General features: G+C 40.8%; 1 protein-coding gene across 3 annotated transcripts in view; it reads left to right on the top strand.

Annotated features, from left to right (window-relative positions):
- LOC122800983 (E3 ubiquitin-protein ligase TRIM69-like) overlaps nucleotides 1–14146 on the top strand; it is a 544031-nt gene extending 529885 nt beyond the window's left edge. For all 3 annotated transcript variants that reach the window (XM_044070404.1, XM_044070402.1, XM_044070403.1), the window contains one exon: nucleotides 12504–14146. In XM_044070404.1, the coding sequence (XP_043926339.1) occupies nucleotides 12504–13054 (551 nt within the window). In that variant the 3' untranslated portion in view covers nucleotides 13055–14146. The remainder of the gene's footprint in view (nucleotides 1–12503) is intronic.
- Nucleotides 14147–18446: the final 4300 nt, after the last annotated feature.

The following is an 18446-nucleotide window of genomic DNA, read 5'->3' on the forward strand; positions in this document are numbered from 1 at the left end:
GACAGGGCATCTGTAAAAGTGCAAAGGTCAAAAAAGATACACTGTTGCAATTTTTGCTTTCCACTGGGGAACACCGCATTGTGCAGCTGTTATCAAGGTTCCTCAAGAGCTGCAGTCATGGAACACTTGCAGACAGGGTGTAAACAGCCAATGATTGAAAATAGCATTCACTTAATTCTGCTGGGCACTGCACAGACACATTAAGCAGCTTTGTATGGCTGTTAACACAGATATTTTTTTAAGATGAGTAGGAAATTATGGAGCTGTCATGTAACCACTCCTATTGCAGCAGTTGTAAGTATGGGACTAGAGTACAGATGATCCTGAGCTCTAGTACAGGGTGTGTAACCTAATTTTGTGGTTGTGACAGTAAAGTTTATAACAATGAACTGTAAAATTGGCAAGTGCTGTTTCAACAGTCTTGTGGCAGCAGGTATATGTGTAGGCCTGCCATACACATGGCCTTGGGTTCTAATACAGAACATTCCAGACCTTTTTGCTGTTGTTCCATTTTCCATTATATTCACTGTCACTTATAATGCTTTAGATAGGGGAAAGGGTATGAATTATCTATATGAGGGATAAAACACCCTTAGTGCATTTTCAGATGAATGACTAAGGGTATATTGTCTATATATTTCTGTAAGTATAATTCTGCTATCTGGACATGTATGGCATTCACAACTGAATAAGATATATACACAACTGTATCTATATACAAGACTCTTGTCAGGTCACAGACATACATGTGTAACACCTCAAATTGTCTGCTGCATTTATGAATGATCCCTATGTCTGACCAGCACTTCTATGGCAAAGATGGAAAAGCAATGCTGTTGAAGAAAAAGTTTTGTTCCTTATGTCTAGGTTTGAATCCCACATTTTAAAAAGTCATTTTTTTTCATTGTATAAAGCCACAAACAAATGTGTCAGGTCATGACATTTATGCCCCCAGTGAGTGTCTGAAAACTTCACTCATCTCACCTAACAGGTACGTTCCACTTTTCAATGCATATTTCCAAGCTACATCATCAGACACCCAACAAACTAACGTCAAGTGTCAGATAACCTTCCTATTTCAAATATTTATGTTATCTCTGCTTGACACTCTTGTGCTGTGCTTAACATCACACAAACACAATTGACATCACTACATGGGTTTGCATAGTACCATTAAATGCAATAACTGGAGTTGGTGGGAAAGCACTATTTTCCATTGATTTAGGGTGCATGTTATACATGACTGGAGTTAGTGGGGAAGCTACCTAGTTTAGGGTGCAGAAGTGGAGTGTCCAGGAGTCCAGGATCTTTACTGGACTCCTGGTAATGTGCCACAGCCAAAGGCTTCTGCAGGAGGACGATTCTGGCTCCAAGTACAAGTCTAAGGCATGGAGAAGTGTCGCTCAGGCTGTATCCAGTGCTACTGGCTTCCCACACACTGGCGACCAGTGTAGGCATAATTTTAATGACCTACATAGTCACAAAAGGGATACCTTAAACTGTTGGTTGAATGAATTTGAGACTGTGGAATCCCACAGCTGTGTAAGTATGATAAAAGATAATTTGTAATACTTGGAAAGCTAAATGCAGGCAAGACAGGTATGCAAAATGGTCTTCTGTTCTTTTCTCTTCTTTCCCCCATCTAATGCCGACATAGAGCTGAATAGATGGTCTCATTCTGCTCAATTGTCAAGTCATTAGAGATAAAAAGTCTTACTACATCAAACTACAAGAAAGTCATACTAGAAATTCCAAGCAATTCTGGAATTCTATTAATTCCCTCCTTAGACCAGGTTCAAAAAACAACACCTGTCCTGATACCAGCAAATCTGACCTTGAAATAACCTCCCTATTCAATTCCTTCTTCAACTCTTCCATCACTGAGTTAACCAAGACATTCACAAACAATAGCCTTCCTCCCCTCCCTGCTCAGTCTTCCATCTCCTTCTCTTCCCTCCCCTCTTTCAAACTCAAACTAGTATCCATTGACCTAATAAAGAAACTTCTCTATAAACTAAAGCCCTGCTCCAATGCCCCTGACAGCATTCCATCCTCCTTCCTAAAAATAGCTTCTGACTCTATTGCTCTACCTATCAGCATCCTAATTAATAGCTCATTACTCGAATCCTACATACCTAAACTATGGCGTACCACTTTCATTCTTCCTCTCCACAAAGGCGGTAAAAATTGTAATGTCTCAAATGTCCGCCCTATAGCCATCCTCTCCCCTATCTCTAAAATCCTAGAAAAATTTATCCACTGTCAGCTCCTGCCATTCCTTACCAAACACCAACTACTCTCTCCTACCCAACACGGCTTCCGCCCCGGACACAGCACTAACACTGCCCTTGTCTCCTTCTTGCACTCTGTTAATTCAGCACGTGACTCTGGTAATATAGTATCCTCTGTTCTACTAGACTTATCCAAAGCTTTGGTACTATTTCCCATACCCGCCTTCTAAATTACCTCTCTAATCTCAACCTATGCCAGAAAACCCTTTCCTGGTTCTCCAGCTACCTTTCAAACAGGTCCCAAGCCATGAAATGGGGCCAAGCCACCTCAACCTTTCTTCCTACCCCTACCGGAGTACCCCAAGGGTCCGTACTAGGCCTATTACTATTCAACATCTTTATTAATGACTTCCACAAAGCCATTCCTAACACCAAAATTGTGCAATACGCTGACGACTCCACTTTGATCTGCTGTGCCCCTAACCTAACAGAGCTCCAAGCCCTAACTCAAAGTGCCTTCTCAACCACTGAAAACTGGATGCTCCAAAATCATCTCTCTCTAAATGCAAACAAAACTAAGATCCTCCTTTTCTCCCCCTCTAAATCCTCTTCTCTAGATAAAAACTCATTTCAAATTACCAGCTTCATCAACTCCTCTTTCGAGATTGTTCCCTCCACCAAACTTCTCGGTGTTACAATTGATGACCAACTAAAATTTAATACTCATATCCAGCTAAACATCAAAAAAACCCACATAAAACTAGGTTTACTGTATAGAAACAACCACTTCCTCTCTCCTCATACCAGACTAACCCTTGCCTCTACCTACCTCTTTCCCTCCCTATTGTATGGAGCTCCCCTGCTCTCTAATTTATCATCCACACTTACCTCCAAATTGGAACAATGTTACAATAAAATCTCTAGATTTGCCACAAATGCCAAATCCTCCTCTCATCACTGCACCTCCCTTCACTCTCTCAAATGGCTTGAACTCCCCAATCAACTTGACTTCCTCCAAATCATCACAGCCTACAAATTATTGTTCCATCCTACTAACTGCCCTGCTCTTTCTAATATTCTTCACCCTTATACCCCCCCTTAGATCACTTAGATCTTCTCACCAAAACCTGATCACTGTACAAAAACACAAGCGCCCAGCAGGATAGCTTCTCTTATCCTTTACCCTAGCTAATTAATGGAATGCCCTGCCTTCCACACTAAGGACATGTACCAACCTTAATAACTTCAAAACCCAACTTCATTCCTACCTCTATCTAAACAGGCATTGCAATTGCACTCTTCAGCCCATACCTCTCAAGCTATCTTCTCCTTTCTCTCCAGGCTAACCTCTTCTCCTTCCTAACCTCTTTTAAATAGACTTAGCATAGGCAACTAAATAGTAGAATTTTGATTTTTATGATATAAGCCTATTTTCCTCCTGAACAAAATTAGAAATTGCTAGTGTTTATTCTCTTTGTTTGCTACCTGCTATATGTTATACAAACTGTCTTTGAATTTTCATGTTATTAAACTCTTGTATTTCCTGTTGGAGCTTTTCTCCCCGGGCCTCCACTGAAAACGGGCCCCCAAGCCCAGTAGACCTCCCCGGTAATCAAACTGAAATAAATAAATAAATAATTGGAAAGACTGAGGGAGGCATGTGGAATGTATGCAGCACAAGAGTATTACTGTACCTTTAAAAGTTAAAGATAAATGTTGGGGTTTTTATACAGTTGCAGTAAATTGAGTATGCACATCCTAACTGTAACAGCAAGTATGCATGCATTAGTCTGTAGCACAAACCAACTTTAGGAGTCAAATAAAGACTGTAGTCAGAGGTTCTGGGTTCAAACACCATGAGTAACAAGTACACAGTACTGCATTTTTTTAGTAATATTTGCATTAAATTAAACGCTATACAAGTGCCATAAATGATCTCCTTAACTGTAATCTGTATAAGTGGAACACACACATGTGCAATATATGCACATTTCAAAGATTACTTACAACAATCTGTGGTTATATTGTGTATTTGTTATGACGTAAACTTAAATGTAACGCTTTAGATAAAATAGCTGAAAACTTGTGTTAATGCATTGTATGTCATATGTGATGGTACTAATTGTATCTCTTTTTTTCCCCTCTCACCCCAGCACTTTTCTCTCTTTTTTATTTTATATTATGTGTCATCAAAATGTCTCCATGTTATTCATCTGTACCAAATCACTAAATGCTACACAGCACAGCAAAGTAGTCCAGCCGCAGTGGATCAGCATGACCCCACTCCACTGGCTCCAGAGCCAATGCCCAGCATGTCTGAGATCCAACCTGGCAGCACTGCCTCTGCTGCCCCTGCACTACCTGTGCCCTCAGGTAGTACTTCCCTGGTAGCTGGCGCAGTGGTACCCCCTGGGAGCACTGGTGGAGGTGGTGATTTCATCACCCACCAGGAGATGCCAGGGTTGGTACATAGGGTTGTGCACCATACCATTGTTGTACGGCTACACTGGATTATGAGGCTGCTCTCCCTCATGGCCCTTAGGAAGAGAAGACATCAAGCACTTCAGCCACCTAAATAGTAAAGGAACAGTCATGACAGTCCAGTGGGTGAGGACTTGATTCCCACTGTCTCCATATTTGACAAGCATAAGCCTGTATTCTCCCCTCCCTCACCAAATTTTGTGTCCCTCTCTGTCCCTCTCTCTTGTCTTGTTTGTTTGCATTTGCTTCCTCACCTACCCGACTTACCTGACCCATAAATACCTATGTCCCTTATTTCTCTCTTACTGAATTAAAAAAGGAAAAATGGGCACCTGTCCCACTTTGCACACTTGTCTTCTTGACACACTTAATTCAGTCCAATTGGCTATACAACATGGTTATGTGGTTGTCACCCTTCTCTCTGGAAGTGACAGTCCAAATTCAGCTAATACTCTTCACATATCAGTTTTTACCATGGAAAAAATGGATAGCTATGGTTCTTACCTAAGTCCCTCCTGCACATTCCTGTATTGCTTTTCCTTTGTTCTCCCCCCTCTTACTCACAATTTCACCACTTTCCTTTACTCTCCACTATCTAAAGCATTATAAGTGACAGTGAATATAATGGGAAATGGAACAACAGTAAAAAGGTCAGGAATGCTCTGTATTAGAACCCAAGACCATGTGGATGGACGACCTATAAGCTGGTCAAAAAATAGAATCACACACAACACAAACAGAAAATGCAATGGATACCTTCACTTTTTGGCCTCCATGTTTGCACAGAGTTTGGCATCATGCACCAATGCCAAGTGACAGTGAGAGGCTCTGCAGTGCTGCAGTTACCTCCACGCAATGCCACTTAACCCTGCTGCACTATCTCAACATACAGTAACACATACTGAATGCACTATAAAGAGTAATGTCATTGCATTATCACTGTTTATTTAAAAGTATTAGATACACCAGGATTGGAACCCAGTATCATCTGGGCTCAAAAAGAAATATTTCAATGCATTTACACCTGCTGTCACTGAGTCAGCTAAGCAGCAGGTAAGTTTAATATACTCAGTACTAACTCTCAGAATTTTAGCAATGTGGCTTACATTTGTGCACTGCTTAACTATGCACAAACAGGGAAAATAATGGAAATGTGTATCTTGCATGTGCAAACAGTTTGACAAACGCTGTGCAAACCCACTACTCACTGCTGTGCTATGCAAAGTCAATTATAGTGCTGTTTACTGTCCATTTTACTCTCTTCATGCCATGAAACTATATATGTGGAAACTTAACAAACTCAACAATATGTCACATATTTAAAATGCAGCCATGTGTTGCCTCCCCTCATGAACTGCAACCAGTGTGTCTCCAGTATTTATTTTCACAAATATGTCATCTACACTAAAGAAATTAATATCAAATGTTTTGTGATATGCAATGCATGTCAATCTGATAACATACAGGACTAGAACAATTTTTCACATTGAACACATCCTTCAAATGACCCTGGCAACTATTGGCCCAAAAGTCTTACCAGCCTTATCTGCAAGGCTATGGAAAGATTCATTATGGACCTTATCTACAGGGACATAGGTGACCTTTAACACTCTTGACCCAACCCATATTGTTTTTGTCAAGGGTAGATCTTGCTTATTAAATCTAGTGAACTTCTTTGATAATGTCCCCAAAGCCCTGGAAGAGGGAGAAAAGGACATACCACCTATCTTGATTTAGCCAATGCCTTTGACACAATCCCCCATTCAGGTCTCATAGAGAAACTCTTCCATCTGGGGATTAATCCATACACTACTAGATGGGTAGCCAACCGGCTCACCAACAAAGTGCACAATGTCAAAGTTGGGGAGTCCACCTCCACCAGTAGACCGGTTACCAGTGGAGTACCACAAGAATCTGTGGTGGGCCCTCTACTGTTTGCAAACTATTTCTCTGAAGTCCAGGCAAAGGTAGCTGGCCTGTGGATTACCAGGTTTGCAGATGACTGTCAACTGGGAGCAATCATAAAGAGTCCCCCAACAATGTTAACATATTACAGAAAGATCTGACACAGCCAAATGATTGGTTCCAAACTCACAGACTGAAACTTAATGCAAGAAAATACCTTGCTAATTATGTTATAAATAACACCCCTCTAAGCTCAAACTCAGTGGTGTGAGAGTTGGGAACACAGATTGATAGCAATCTAAACTTCAATCACTATGTGTCCATAGTGGCAAAACACACATTCTGCATTGCCTACCTCATAACTAAGGGCATCACATCCAAGACCAGGGAGGTCATAGCTCTGCTGTACTTGACAGTTATCAGATTACTAATTGAGTACAATGTTCCCTTCTCTATGTATCTCACCAGACATCTGCAGCAACTGGAGAGACCACAGAGGATTCTAACCAAGAACACTGAGGCCATCCAAAACATGATATATGTAGAAAGACTGAAAGCCATGTCACTGTACTTGGTATCATACAGGCTGCTGACAGGAGACCTGGGCCTGGCCTACAGAGCAGTCTCAGACCCTGTAAATGCTGGACATCTGCAAATCAAATGGGACAAGAATAACATGCTTCAGGGATCTCAACCTAGCCTGGGACATAAAAAGAACATGCTGGAGAGACAGATATATATCTCCCAGCTTTTGCCACTCCTCTGTATTGCACTCCTACTGCATGTGAAGCAGTGCTTCTCAATGGCCATATTCAAGCACAAATTTGACAACTGGATACGTGATAATAAATTATCCCAGATGTGGCACCTATGTCCCTCATGGACGAGGGCAGTTGATGCTTGCCACAAAATCACTGTGCTAACAATGAACATCTAACTGTGCTCAATAATGGTACTTGGGTTTTATACAGCTAGCCTTATAAAGGCCCTAGGGCCATTAGCCTAGTAACCTCCTAGGAATCTATGAAGCTATGAACCTGTGCAGGCTTCCCATCATCGTCTCTCCTACAGTCAGTGCTGATGTCATACACAATACGTTGTCCTGTAGCCATATAAAAATCAGACTAGTGCCATGGTACTTGCATAAATCCACTTCATGCAGGCCTCCCAACATCTTCTTTCCAGTGCTGATATTGCCAACTATAAGTTGGCCTGCAGCCTTATAAAAGTTAGACTTTGCTGTGGTGCTTGCATAAGTTACATAGATAGGGGTTCTGTTCTCAGTGCAGTCAACTTTGTATGTGCGTGTGTCTAACCAGAAGAGCAGAAGTGTATATCCTACAGATACTGCTCCAAACCAATGAATGGACAGTATGTTAATACTTGCACATGCCTACACATCCATTTCATGCAGGCCTCCCAACATCTTCTCTCCAACATGCAGTGCTGATGTCACCCATTAGACGTTGTCCTGTAGCCCTGTAAAAGTCAGACTTGAGCCACAGCACTTATGTAAATTACTGAGTTCTGTAGTCTGTGTCACTAGATAGTTAGGTGTTTTGTTCCCACTGCAGTCATCTGTGGTGTTTGTCTGTGTGCACTTGCTTGACATTACAGAGAGCCATTTACACCAGCATGTGGGATGCTGTTATTGCTACATTATCCTCAGCAGACACTGCTGATGTCATCAGCTATAAAGTGTTGCCTGAGACACTGTAAGTCAGATGTGAGCTGTGGTGCTTGACTCTGATATAGCATTCTGTAGTCTGTGTATTTAGCTAGGTAGAGTTTTTATTCTCACTGCAGTCAACTGGAGTGTGTGTGTGTGCACTTGTTTGACATTAGACAGAGCCCTTTACACCAGCATGTGGGACACTGTTTTACCATATTCTCCTCCCCAGACACTGCTGATGTCATTAGCTATATCTGATTTGTGGATGTGCACTATTCCTACTAGGGCAAGGTCAGAGACTTGCCTGGAGGCTAGGCAGAAGTCACCTCATCTCTATTATACAGACTACAGTGACATGGCTTTCAGTCTATCAGCATACATTATGGCATGGTTTGCAGACCCTGTGTTTTCTTGGTGAGAAACCTCTGTGGTCTCTCCAGCTGATGTATGTGTCTGGTGAAGTACATGCAAAAGAGACCATTATACTCTATAGTAGTGTTCTGATGAGGTCTGAGTACAGTGCTGCAATATAATCCTCAGATTTGTGTACACACATGACTTATGATGTGCACAACATAGGCTTTCAATACCAGTGTGGACACTTGGTAGCCGAAGTTCAGATTGCTATGTATGTGTGTTCCCAGTGCCTGTATCACTGGATTTCAGCATAGCAGGACTGTTGTCAATGCTGTAATTAGCAGGGAATTCCACTTTGCAGAAGGACAAAATAAAGACACTTTTTTTAATTTTTCTGTAGAACATGTGACCAATCATTTGTCTGCGTTAGCCCCTACTGTAGTATGTCATCATCATAGGTGGATTCAATGATTGCACCCAGTAGGCCAGAATCTGCAAACAAGGTAAGCCAAAGGCAGTATACTTTAGGCTGAACTGTTGAGAAATAGATTCCAAGCAGTATAGGGCCAAGCACAGATTCCTGGAGTACGCCGATGGTGACAGCTCTACTCATACAGGTTGATTCACCAACTTTCACAATATAAGTTCTGTCAGTGAGCCAATTGCTTACCCATCTAGTGATGCATGGTTTAATACCCAGCTGGGAGAGTGTCTCAATGGTACCTGTATGGGGGAATGTGTTTAAACTGTAGGCCAGATCAGGACAGCCAGTATGCACTGTCTTACCTTAATCCAGGCCTATCATACAGGATAAATAGGCTGTGTTAACATCACAGATCACCTGCAGCATTACTCAGCACATACACCTTCCTGACACAGTCGAATACACACATCAACACACCCTCCACACAAACTATGTTTCTGTAGAAGGATGTACATCAACATGTATCCATTTGAGTTGGGGGTTACAGCATGCAATGAATGCATGCATGTATAGACACATCCTGACTCTCCTCATCTGTGAGGGAGACCAACATGTTATCATGAACCTTTTCTAAACAGACACTAGTAATATCCTAGCTATGTGCAACAGACCTTATGAGTTGTTAATGCTACGTCATGTCTGTTATATCTGTTAGATGTCCTCAAAGAAGTCATCAAGGGCATGCATGACAAATACTCTATCGCCCTTTTGAATGTGACAAGCCCAAGGCATTTGACACAAATCCACACTGAAGTATTCACTCAGCACTGTCAGATGTGGCCATAAACACCTTTATATCACCAAGTGGGTAGACCACTGTATCACATACATGGCATCTAAATATGTTGAAATGTGTGAAGTGACTTATATCTCTGGTACAGTGATCAGGTCCATACATCAGTTCTGTCTGCTAGACCCTTTCATGTCTATTATTTAAGTGGCAGGCATCACAGATGACATATACATCCTGTGTCTAAACAGCTGTCTGAAGGACTACAGATAGTGGGCAGTCACTGACTCCAACTGTGATATTAGTATAATACAGACAGTATCATGTATAATACAGACAATATCAACACATACCAAAGATGCTGCCACAGCCATGGCAACACATGCAATGACACAAAAAACATGGGAGGATTTATTACACCAGGAAATCAAACACACAACCCAAGAATAATGTAGACATCACACCCTATAATCAGACTAATAGGTATGTGACCTGTGTCTTGAAGTAGATGGTAAGTGGAACATCCAACAGCATGTGGTCACAGTGCTGACTACTTCTTTGTATGTAACACAACCATTGAATATGTTACACCAGATGCATGTGTGCAACCTGTTCTGGTGATGCACACAGTGCATCCACAGCAGTTTGACAACATTAATGGCATGGGTAACATTTGTGACATTGTGGATTGTGCCATATATATCTGCCATGCACACCAGGCAACTAGCCTGTATTGATCATAATTTCGCATACGAGTATAGCAGTGTCCCTCCTAACACCTCCATCAGATGTTACAATGCCTTGACAGTGTGCCCTAATTACTCTATAGAGTGCGGACATGTCATAATAGTTATACAAAAGTGTGCAGAATCATCTTTGATCCCTCTAAATCACATATGTTATGTCAGAGACATGGGATTACTGGTGGTATTATTCTGATATTATCCATGACTGTGCTTGCTTCTTTAAATGTTGTTCAGGAGCCTTTACCTATGTTCCACTTGATGGAGACTTCTGCTGAAATTACACTTGTATTCTTGCAAATCAGTTTGCACAGTGTCACAATATGCACCCTACCCCAATTGTATATCACATTCCTGATTGATGTCCTTCCTCTGCATTGTTCATGTAAGGATGCTTATCTCACACAGACATCTTCTCCATTGTTATGTCACCTTATGTGACAGTCACATAATACATATTTTCACTGTGCAGTCCCATATTGATATGTGATTGGTGTTGCTTCTACAACTGTCCCACATTAACATGCTCTTATTTGTGGTTTCACCTGTCCTTTTTCCCTGTGTTCATTCCTACCATTCATCTGTGTGTCCCTACTCAATACACACACTTCCCCTGAGAGTTTATTTTACATGGATGCCCATGTACCCTTACAGATCATTTACACAACTTTGGTATATAATGCTATAAATGGGATTTCATAATACTCTGCACTGTATACACTATCCTGTACTGTGTTTGGACCATATACAGAACTATCATACATCTCAACTGTCTAGAATTTCACAGAGTGTCCAGATGTTTGCTTTATCTATCATTTGGTGTGTTCCTTATAAAACCTGTGTTTTTCTGCCATATCACAGGGATGATCTCAGGACTGATGTCCACAATTATTGCATACATTTGAGTTTCAGACTTCAAATCCTTCAGAAAATGTTTCTTCACACAAACCCCTTCTTATTCTGGGTCTATGACAATGGATCGATTAGTAAAAGATTGAACGGCTGTAGGAACGAAAATGCCATTCATAGAAATACGTTTTGTGTGGGACTGTGCCCCCCACACCCCCCGCTAATTATATATACCAACTCCGAGATCGCACTACAGTGAGGAAAGTGCAAATTTTCCAATTTTCACTGTACTGTGATCTCAGAAAACAGATTTATATGAATGGAATTTTCATTCTTACAGCCGTTTGATCTTTCTACTATTCGATCCGTTGTCATAGCCCCGTTCTCCTAGCAGTTTTTTAAGTTTAAAAGACCAAATATGTAAAGTCTGTCCCTATTTCTGGGTCATTGTCCCCCCATTATGTTGTGCTTTGTCCAGATTTCTTGCAGTAAGAGATTGAGAGCTATGAGAAATATTAATGTTAAGCCCTGGTGATCATTGTGGCATTCCGGGCAAGTCCACTAACCTACTGTGCTTTCAGTTAAACAGGTTTTTTATCCATATTGTATAACACGGTTGTTGCCAGCCATGAAACCAAAGTTATTTACATTTAAATGTGGGGTGTGGCATGAATATGTAATTAGCTCTGTTGCTCACTGAGCAACACTGTACACACATGTAAACTCCATGGAGGTTTTGCGGGAAACCTAAACAGAGTTTACTGAATCCCAGGGATGTATTTAGAAATTCAATTTGAAAATTGTACTTAATTATCATATTTTACTTTGTATTTTTTTTTCCTTTTCAAATGAAATAACAATTTTGAGTAAAAAAAAAAGAAATATTGATTATTCCAAATATAAATATTCTACCATTTACATGCAAGTACACTCGACTAAGAAAGAATAGATTTACAAACTCTTGTTTCTTATAATAATTTTAGTTATCAAAATGGGACCTATAAACTTATAAATAAATAAATAACATTTTTTGTTTTGTTTTTCACCCCAGGGGTTTGCACCAAAGGAATGTCTTCTTCCTGTAACCTAAGAGAAGAATTGCAGTCTTGGTACCTACAACGGCTTGGAGGCACTTTCTCAGTCTTCTATGATGGGTACACAGAGCAGCTGGACTCAATGCCTCAACATGTCAATAAAATTGGTGTGTGTATCAATTATACTGGAGGAACACTGTCATTCTACAATGTTGCTGCCCAAGAACATCTTTGCACCATACCGACTCGCTTTTTGCAGTATGTAAATCCAGCATTCAGTTTAAAGGAAGGATCTCTGTCAATTTTGTGTGGCCTGCCTGTTCCTAACTTTGTATTTTCAGTTAAGGCTAATGTATGTTCAGACAAAGTGACAGAAAACAGCTGGCACAAGGATTTAGCTTTTTCTGCAGTTGCCTCCTTTATCCAGAAATTTGAGGACCTAACTGTGACTGACTCAGATTCTGGACTAATCTCCTCCAACTATGGGTCATGCTCTACATTAAATTCTTGGTCAGGAGCTTCAAGTGCTGACCACTCAGGCTTGAGTGTACATATAGTAGATGACTAACTATTTTTCCTTCTAAATGATACTTCCATTTCTTTATGTGCACTCCATACTGGAATTTATTCAGTATTCTTAACAACTGATAGACTGATATCTGATTTTTTTTTCACTAGAGTTTGACTATAGTCTAGGTGAATATGCAGCAATAAATGCAGTACTTGTGTTTAGCAATATCATAGATATTCAGAAAACTGAAATATTTTGTATATCCACAGAGTATCTGGTTCATCTTTCACTAAACTATGATTGAGTGTTTGCATAGAAAACCAAGCTGTCTGATGAGATACACATTGCTAAATTATGTAGTGTTGAAAAGTGAGGGACAGACAGCACACTTACTTGTAAAGCAATCTGCTTACACATAATGTGGCAAATTTAAAAATCGTTAGAATTTAAGGGACATATTATTTTAGAAATGCATTTTAACTTAATGAATTGTGCAGATCAAGTATCCTACTAAAGGGGAAGTAGACATAAGCGTTTCCCAACTTCCAAACAGTGAAGGCCATCTTTCCTTGATTTCACAATTCTGACCACTAGTGAGAATTGCTTTGAAGCTGATATGTTACAAATACACCACAGTAAGATTCCATTGCATAGTTAATTAGACATATTTAAAAAGTAAGAAATAGGAATATCTATAACTATGTTGCATAAAAAAATGGTGTGTATTATGAAGGTCTAGTAAGCAGGCCACCTCTTTTGCAATGATCAGTATGTGGAGTTCTCCTTTCACTGAATGTGACCTAGGCTTGCCTAATGGAAGTGCAGCCTAATGAATGCTTATATTTGTGGCAATTATGCTACTGGGAATTGAGTTGTGTTATACATGGACAGCAATTACAAGTAGTTCTATGTTTTCAAGTCTGATAAACTATGAAACCTGTAATAAAACTGAAAATGCTGGATCAAAACAAAACAAAACAAACACTGTAACTTACTAACAAAAAAGTAAATTAAGTATCAACATGTAATTAAAATGATTTGGGTGGGGCAGTGGTGCACCAGTTAATGTTTTTGTCTCATAGCAAGAGGTTCTCCAGTTCAGCTCTCGGCTGGGGTGCCTTCTGTGCTGAGTCTGCATGTCCTCCCTGCATTCTTGTAGGTTTCCTCCGGGTACTCTGGTTTCCTCCCACATTCCAAAGACATGCGTCTGGAGCATTTCTCCCTGGGCCTCTGCTGAAAATAGGCTCTGTCCTAGCTGGACTTTCCTGGTCAACAAATGTTAAATAAATAAATAAAATAATGAAACAGTGTGTTGCTATTACCAGTGATCTTACTGGCTGAATGTCTGAGACAAAAATGTACTGTCCATACAAGTAATCTAACTGGCTAAATGTGTGCTGTCATAAGCTCTCTGTCTCTCTCTTTGTGTCTTCCTCTCCTTCTCCAGTTATGTGTATCATTGTTTTAACTTATGCTGGTGAGAAACAGAGCAGGAGACAAAAATCACTTGAACACAGAATCATTCCCAGGGATTCCCCTTGTAAGTTGGAAATCAGATTTTACAGGTTCTGGAACTCCATGAAATTAAGCAGAATTAGAGATAAATGTATTCTAAATTCAAAATTACTGTATCTGAATCCTCCCTTATCCAAATGTGCAGGAATCTCAGAGGTAGCATGTATAAGCAACATGGTATCGAGAGGGTAACCCCCCCAAAAAAAGGAGTTGCAGGGGTTTTGCTTCTTTGTGAAAAATGATTTTAATATGTAACAGTGAGTTTCATGTTTTAATGTTACACATAAAAGACGTTTGCTTAATTTTCAGACTCACATTATATAGTTTCCAACATCTAATAAGGCACTTGTTGCCAGAAAGCATGTCATAGTTTTGAAGGTGTTTACTATGCTAATGACCACTTGGGCCCTTGTAAGCCTAGCTGTGCCACCCAAATGTGACCCACAAATTTGATTTATATAGGAGGTGATTTACTGACTACCTCTGTCCATTAGTGACATAGCTGCCAGACCAGGGGTGAATTTCTGATTAACCATCCATTGGTCCAAGATGCACTTAAATAGGTATAGGGAAGATCTCTGCTTCACATGGATCCAGAGAGTACTCTGTGAAACATATGTGTCTCTCCAACGTCATATTTATGTCATAAGCAAATGTTATGTCTTTTAATCTAGTAGTTCCAATGCTGTCTGTTTTATGAACGTGCAGAAGGATCATTAAAACAGGGTCCAGAGATACCTTGTATGCCAGGCAAAGATAAATCTAAAAAAGTCTGTATGATACAGAGTAAAGATATAAGACTTTGAGGTGGTCAATGTAGGACATTATGTTTACTACCTGTATTCCTTTTGTAAGGAACCTCTGTGGACCCTCCAGACAAGAAGGCATACGGACATTGTGAACAATAGCGGGTGCCCGAGGTTAACTATTGGTTACAATAGTGATTTGAACAACATTATAGATTCATAGGTTCATAGGTAGGTACTAGGCTATCAGCCCTGGGGCCTATACAAGCCCAGCCAAAAAGGTACCCTGGCTTTTGCCACCCAAGAAAATAATTTTCCAGTGCCACTGTCGAGCAGAACCACAGAGGTGATCCCCGGGGTGAATTTCCTATTTCCCATCCAATCATCAAGATTTTTCTTGAACAGTGCTAATGAGGAGCTTTGTTTGATATAGATAGGTAGTTTATTCCAGAGTATGGGAAGTCTCTGGGACAGGAATTTATCCCTCCGGTATGTTCTGTTTATTGTGGTGACAAGGTTTAGGTCCCTAGAGTGTGTAGCTCGGAGGGATTGGGATTTCTTTAAGTGGAGCATGTCCAACAGCTCTGGGTTTGACATAACTTTGTATGTTAGGCAGAGATAACCTCTGAGTAGGTGATATGCGACGGAGTAAAGCTGGAGTTTTTTGAGACGGTCTGCGTAGGGCATCTGTTTGAGGCCAGTAATCCTCTTTGTGAGGTATTTCTGTGGCCTTTCCAATTGTTGTAGATGCCTTGTGAGGTACATACCAAAAGGGGCGTTGTACTCTATAATGGGTCTAATGAGTGATGAGTAGAGGGGAACAATGACCTCTTTTTTTCTGGATGAGAAACCTTTTGTGATACTGTGGTGATGTGATTATCAAAGGAGAGACTACTGTCCACCTGTGTCCCAAGGTCTCTTATCACACTTTTGGTGTTAAGTATACTACCGCCTATGTTGTAGTTCATGGGTACAGAGTTTTTACCAAAGGGGATAACAATGCACTTTTTGGCATTGAGCTTGAGGCCATGGCTTTGACACCAGGCATCTGTCTCAGTGAGGCCCTTTTGTAGGATGTCCACATCGTTAGGAGTTTCGATTATGGCTCCTTGTTTGCAGTCATCTGTTAACATCATTAGCCAAAGACCTTCTGTGTTAGCCTGTACTTCAGAGAAGTAGATACCAAACAGGAGAGGACCCAGGACTGAACCTTGTGGTACTCCACTTGTCACTGGTCTGAAGTCGGATTTGGAGTCTGCCACTTTCACAGTGTGGGTTCTGTCAGTAAGCCAGTTGGCAACCCATCTTGTGACATAGGGATTTATACCTAGTTTAGTGAGTTTATCTATAATTCCAGAGTGAGGGATGGTGTCAAAAGCCTTGGCAAGATCTAGATAGGCTGTGTGAACCACCTTACCCTTGTCTACGACTATGATGACTGCTTCAAAGAAGTCTATCAGGTTTAGGAGACATGATCTGCCTTTTACAAACCTGAACTGGGTAGGGTCCAGAGTTTGGAGATTACCAATGTCTTTGTTTATAAGTTCCATGGTGGTACGTTCCATGGTCTTGCAGACCAGGCTCATCAGGCTAATGGGGCGCTAGTTCCCGGGGTCCATGGTGGCTCCCACCTTATGGAGTGGGATAACCGTCACTGTGAGCCATTCAGCAGGCACAAAGCCTGAGGTGAGGTTATGATTGAACATGGTACTTAGGTGGGGTGCCAGTTCATTCTGTAGTTCGTGTAGAACGCAGCCTGGGATGTTGTCTGGTCCCATGAATGCTGTGTTCTTGGCTTTGGAGAGTGTGGTTTTTACCTGTACAGCCGTGATTACAGGAACTTTGCATTCTTCCGGTATAAAGATGGGCTCTTTAGGGGGTGTGAGGGGGGTACAGTTAGCACTGAACCTATCTGCCAGGATGTTGGCAATATCAGTTGGGTCTGTATATTTAGTGCCATTGTGCTGTAACTCAGAGCAGATCTGAGTGTTGCCATTGAGATTCTTGACATAGCTATAGAATGCTTTGTGGCTGTTTTTAGAATCAGTGCTGATTTTGTTTTCGTAACTAGCTTTGGAGGATTTTATAAGGGATCACAGCTTCTTACTGAGGCTGACCAGGGAGCTCCTCCATTCATGGAATTTTACTCTCTTTTGCAACAGTTTATTCCTTCTGTTGTATGGTTTGTTTATGGCAGGGGACCACCAGATTGGCTTCCTTTTTTTGGAAGATAGCGTCTTGGTTCTGTTTGGGATAGCACGATCCATGCAATCATGTAAGTGCTTATAAAGTGCAATTGTGTAGGATTCAGTAGTCATAACTGTATTGTCCATCTGCATGGGTGTCATGAAGTTTACCACTTCTGTCTTAAGAAGCATGAAGTTGGCTTTGGAAAAATGTTTTACCATGGTTTCCTTAATGGGGGGGTGGGGGCAGGATGTGGATATCTAGGGTAATTAGCTTATTAGCTTAATAGGATTATACATCAGAACTGGAAGATTCTACAGTCGGATGATGGCATTAAGGAGGTTGTAGGTTCGGCTCCTGTCTTTGGGTTCAGAAATACACCTATTCTAAAGAGACTGCTCTGTAAAGACTCTATGGGATGTACTTCTGGGCAGTATGGTTTGGGAATGCAATGGATAAGAACATTTCTGTGTGGACACTGTAAAGGCTGCGTCTTTATAGAGCATTTATATCATGCTATCGAAAGATGAAAATAGCGAACGTTATTTCATCGAACCTAAAATATCTAAACCACATAATATCGAACATTCAGAACAGCAAATTTTTACCTTGGGAAAAAATTCGCTATTCAGAAACACATACACACAACACAAGCACACCTAAAAAACATCAATCCACACACATACACTTATAATCCTACAACTAACCTTACACTAAACTACATACACTACTATCTATCCACTTACCTTAACCCAAACCCTAACCCTAAGGTCCGTTACTATCACACACTCATCTAACCCTGTGCCCTAACCCTAACTCACTTAACCTGCCCCTAACCCTAATTCACCTAACCCGTGCCCTAACCCTAACTCAACTAACCCACGCCCTAACCCTAACTCACCTAACCCATGCCCTAATCCTAACGACCACACAATCGCACACTTACCTGAACCAGACCCATAAATTTCCACAACAGGGCTGAAAATAACGAAGCCACATAT

The sequence above is a fragment of the Protopterus annectens genome, chromosome 4.part1 (genome assembly GCF_019279795.1).
Source record: "Protopterus annectens isolate FY-2018-M chromosome 4.part1, PAN1.0, whole genome shotgun sequence".
NCBI classification, from domain to species: domain Eukaryota; kingdom Metazoa; phylum Chordata; order Ceratodontiformes; family Protopteridae; genus Protopterus; species Protopterus annectens.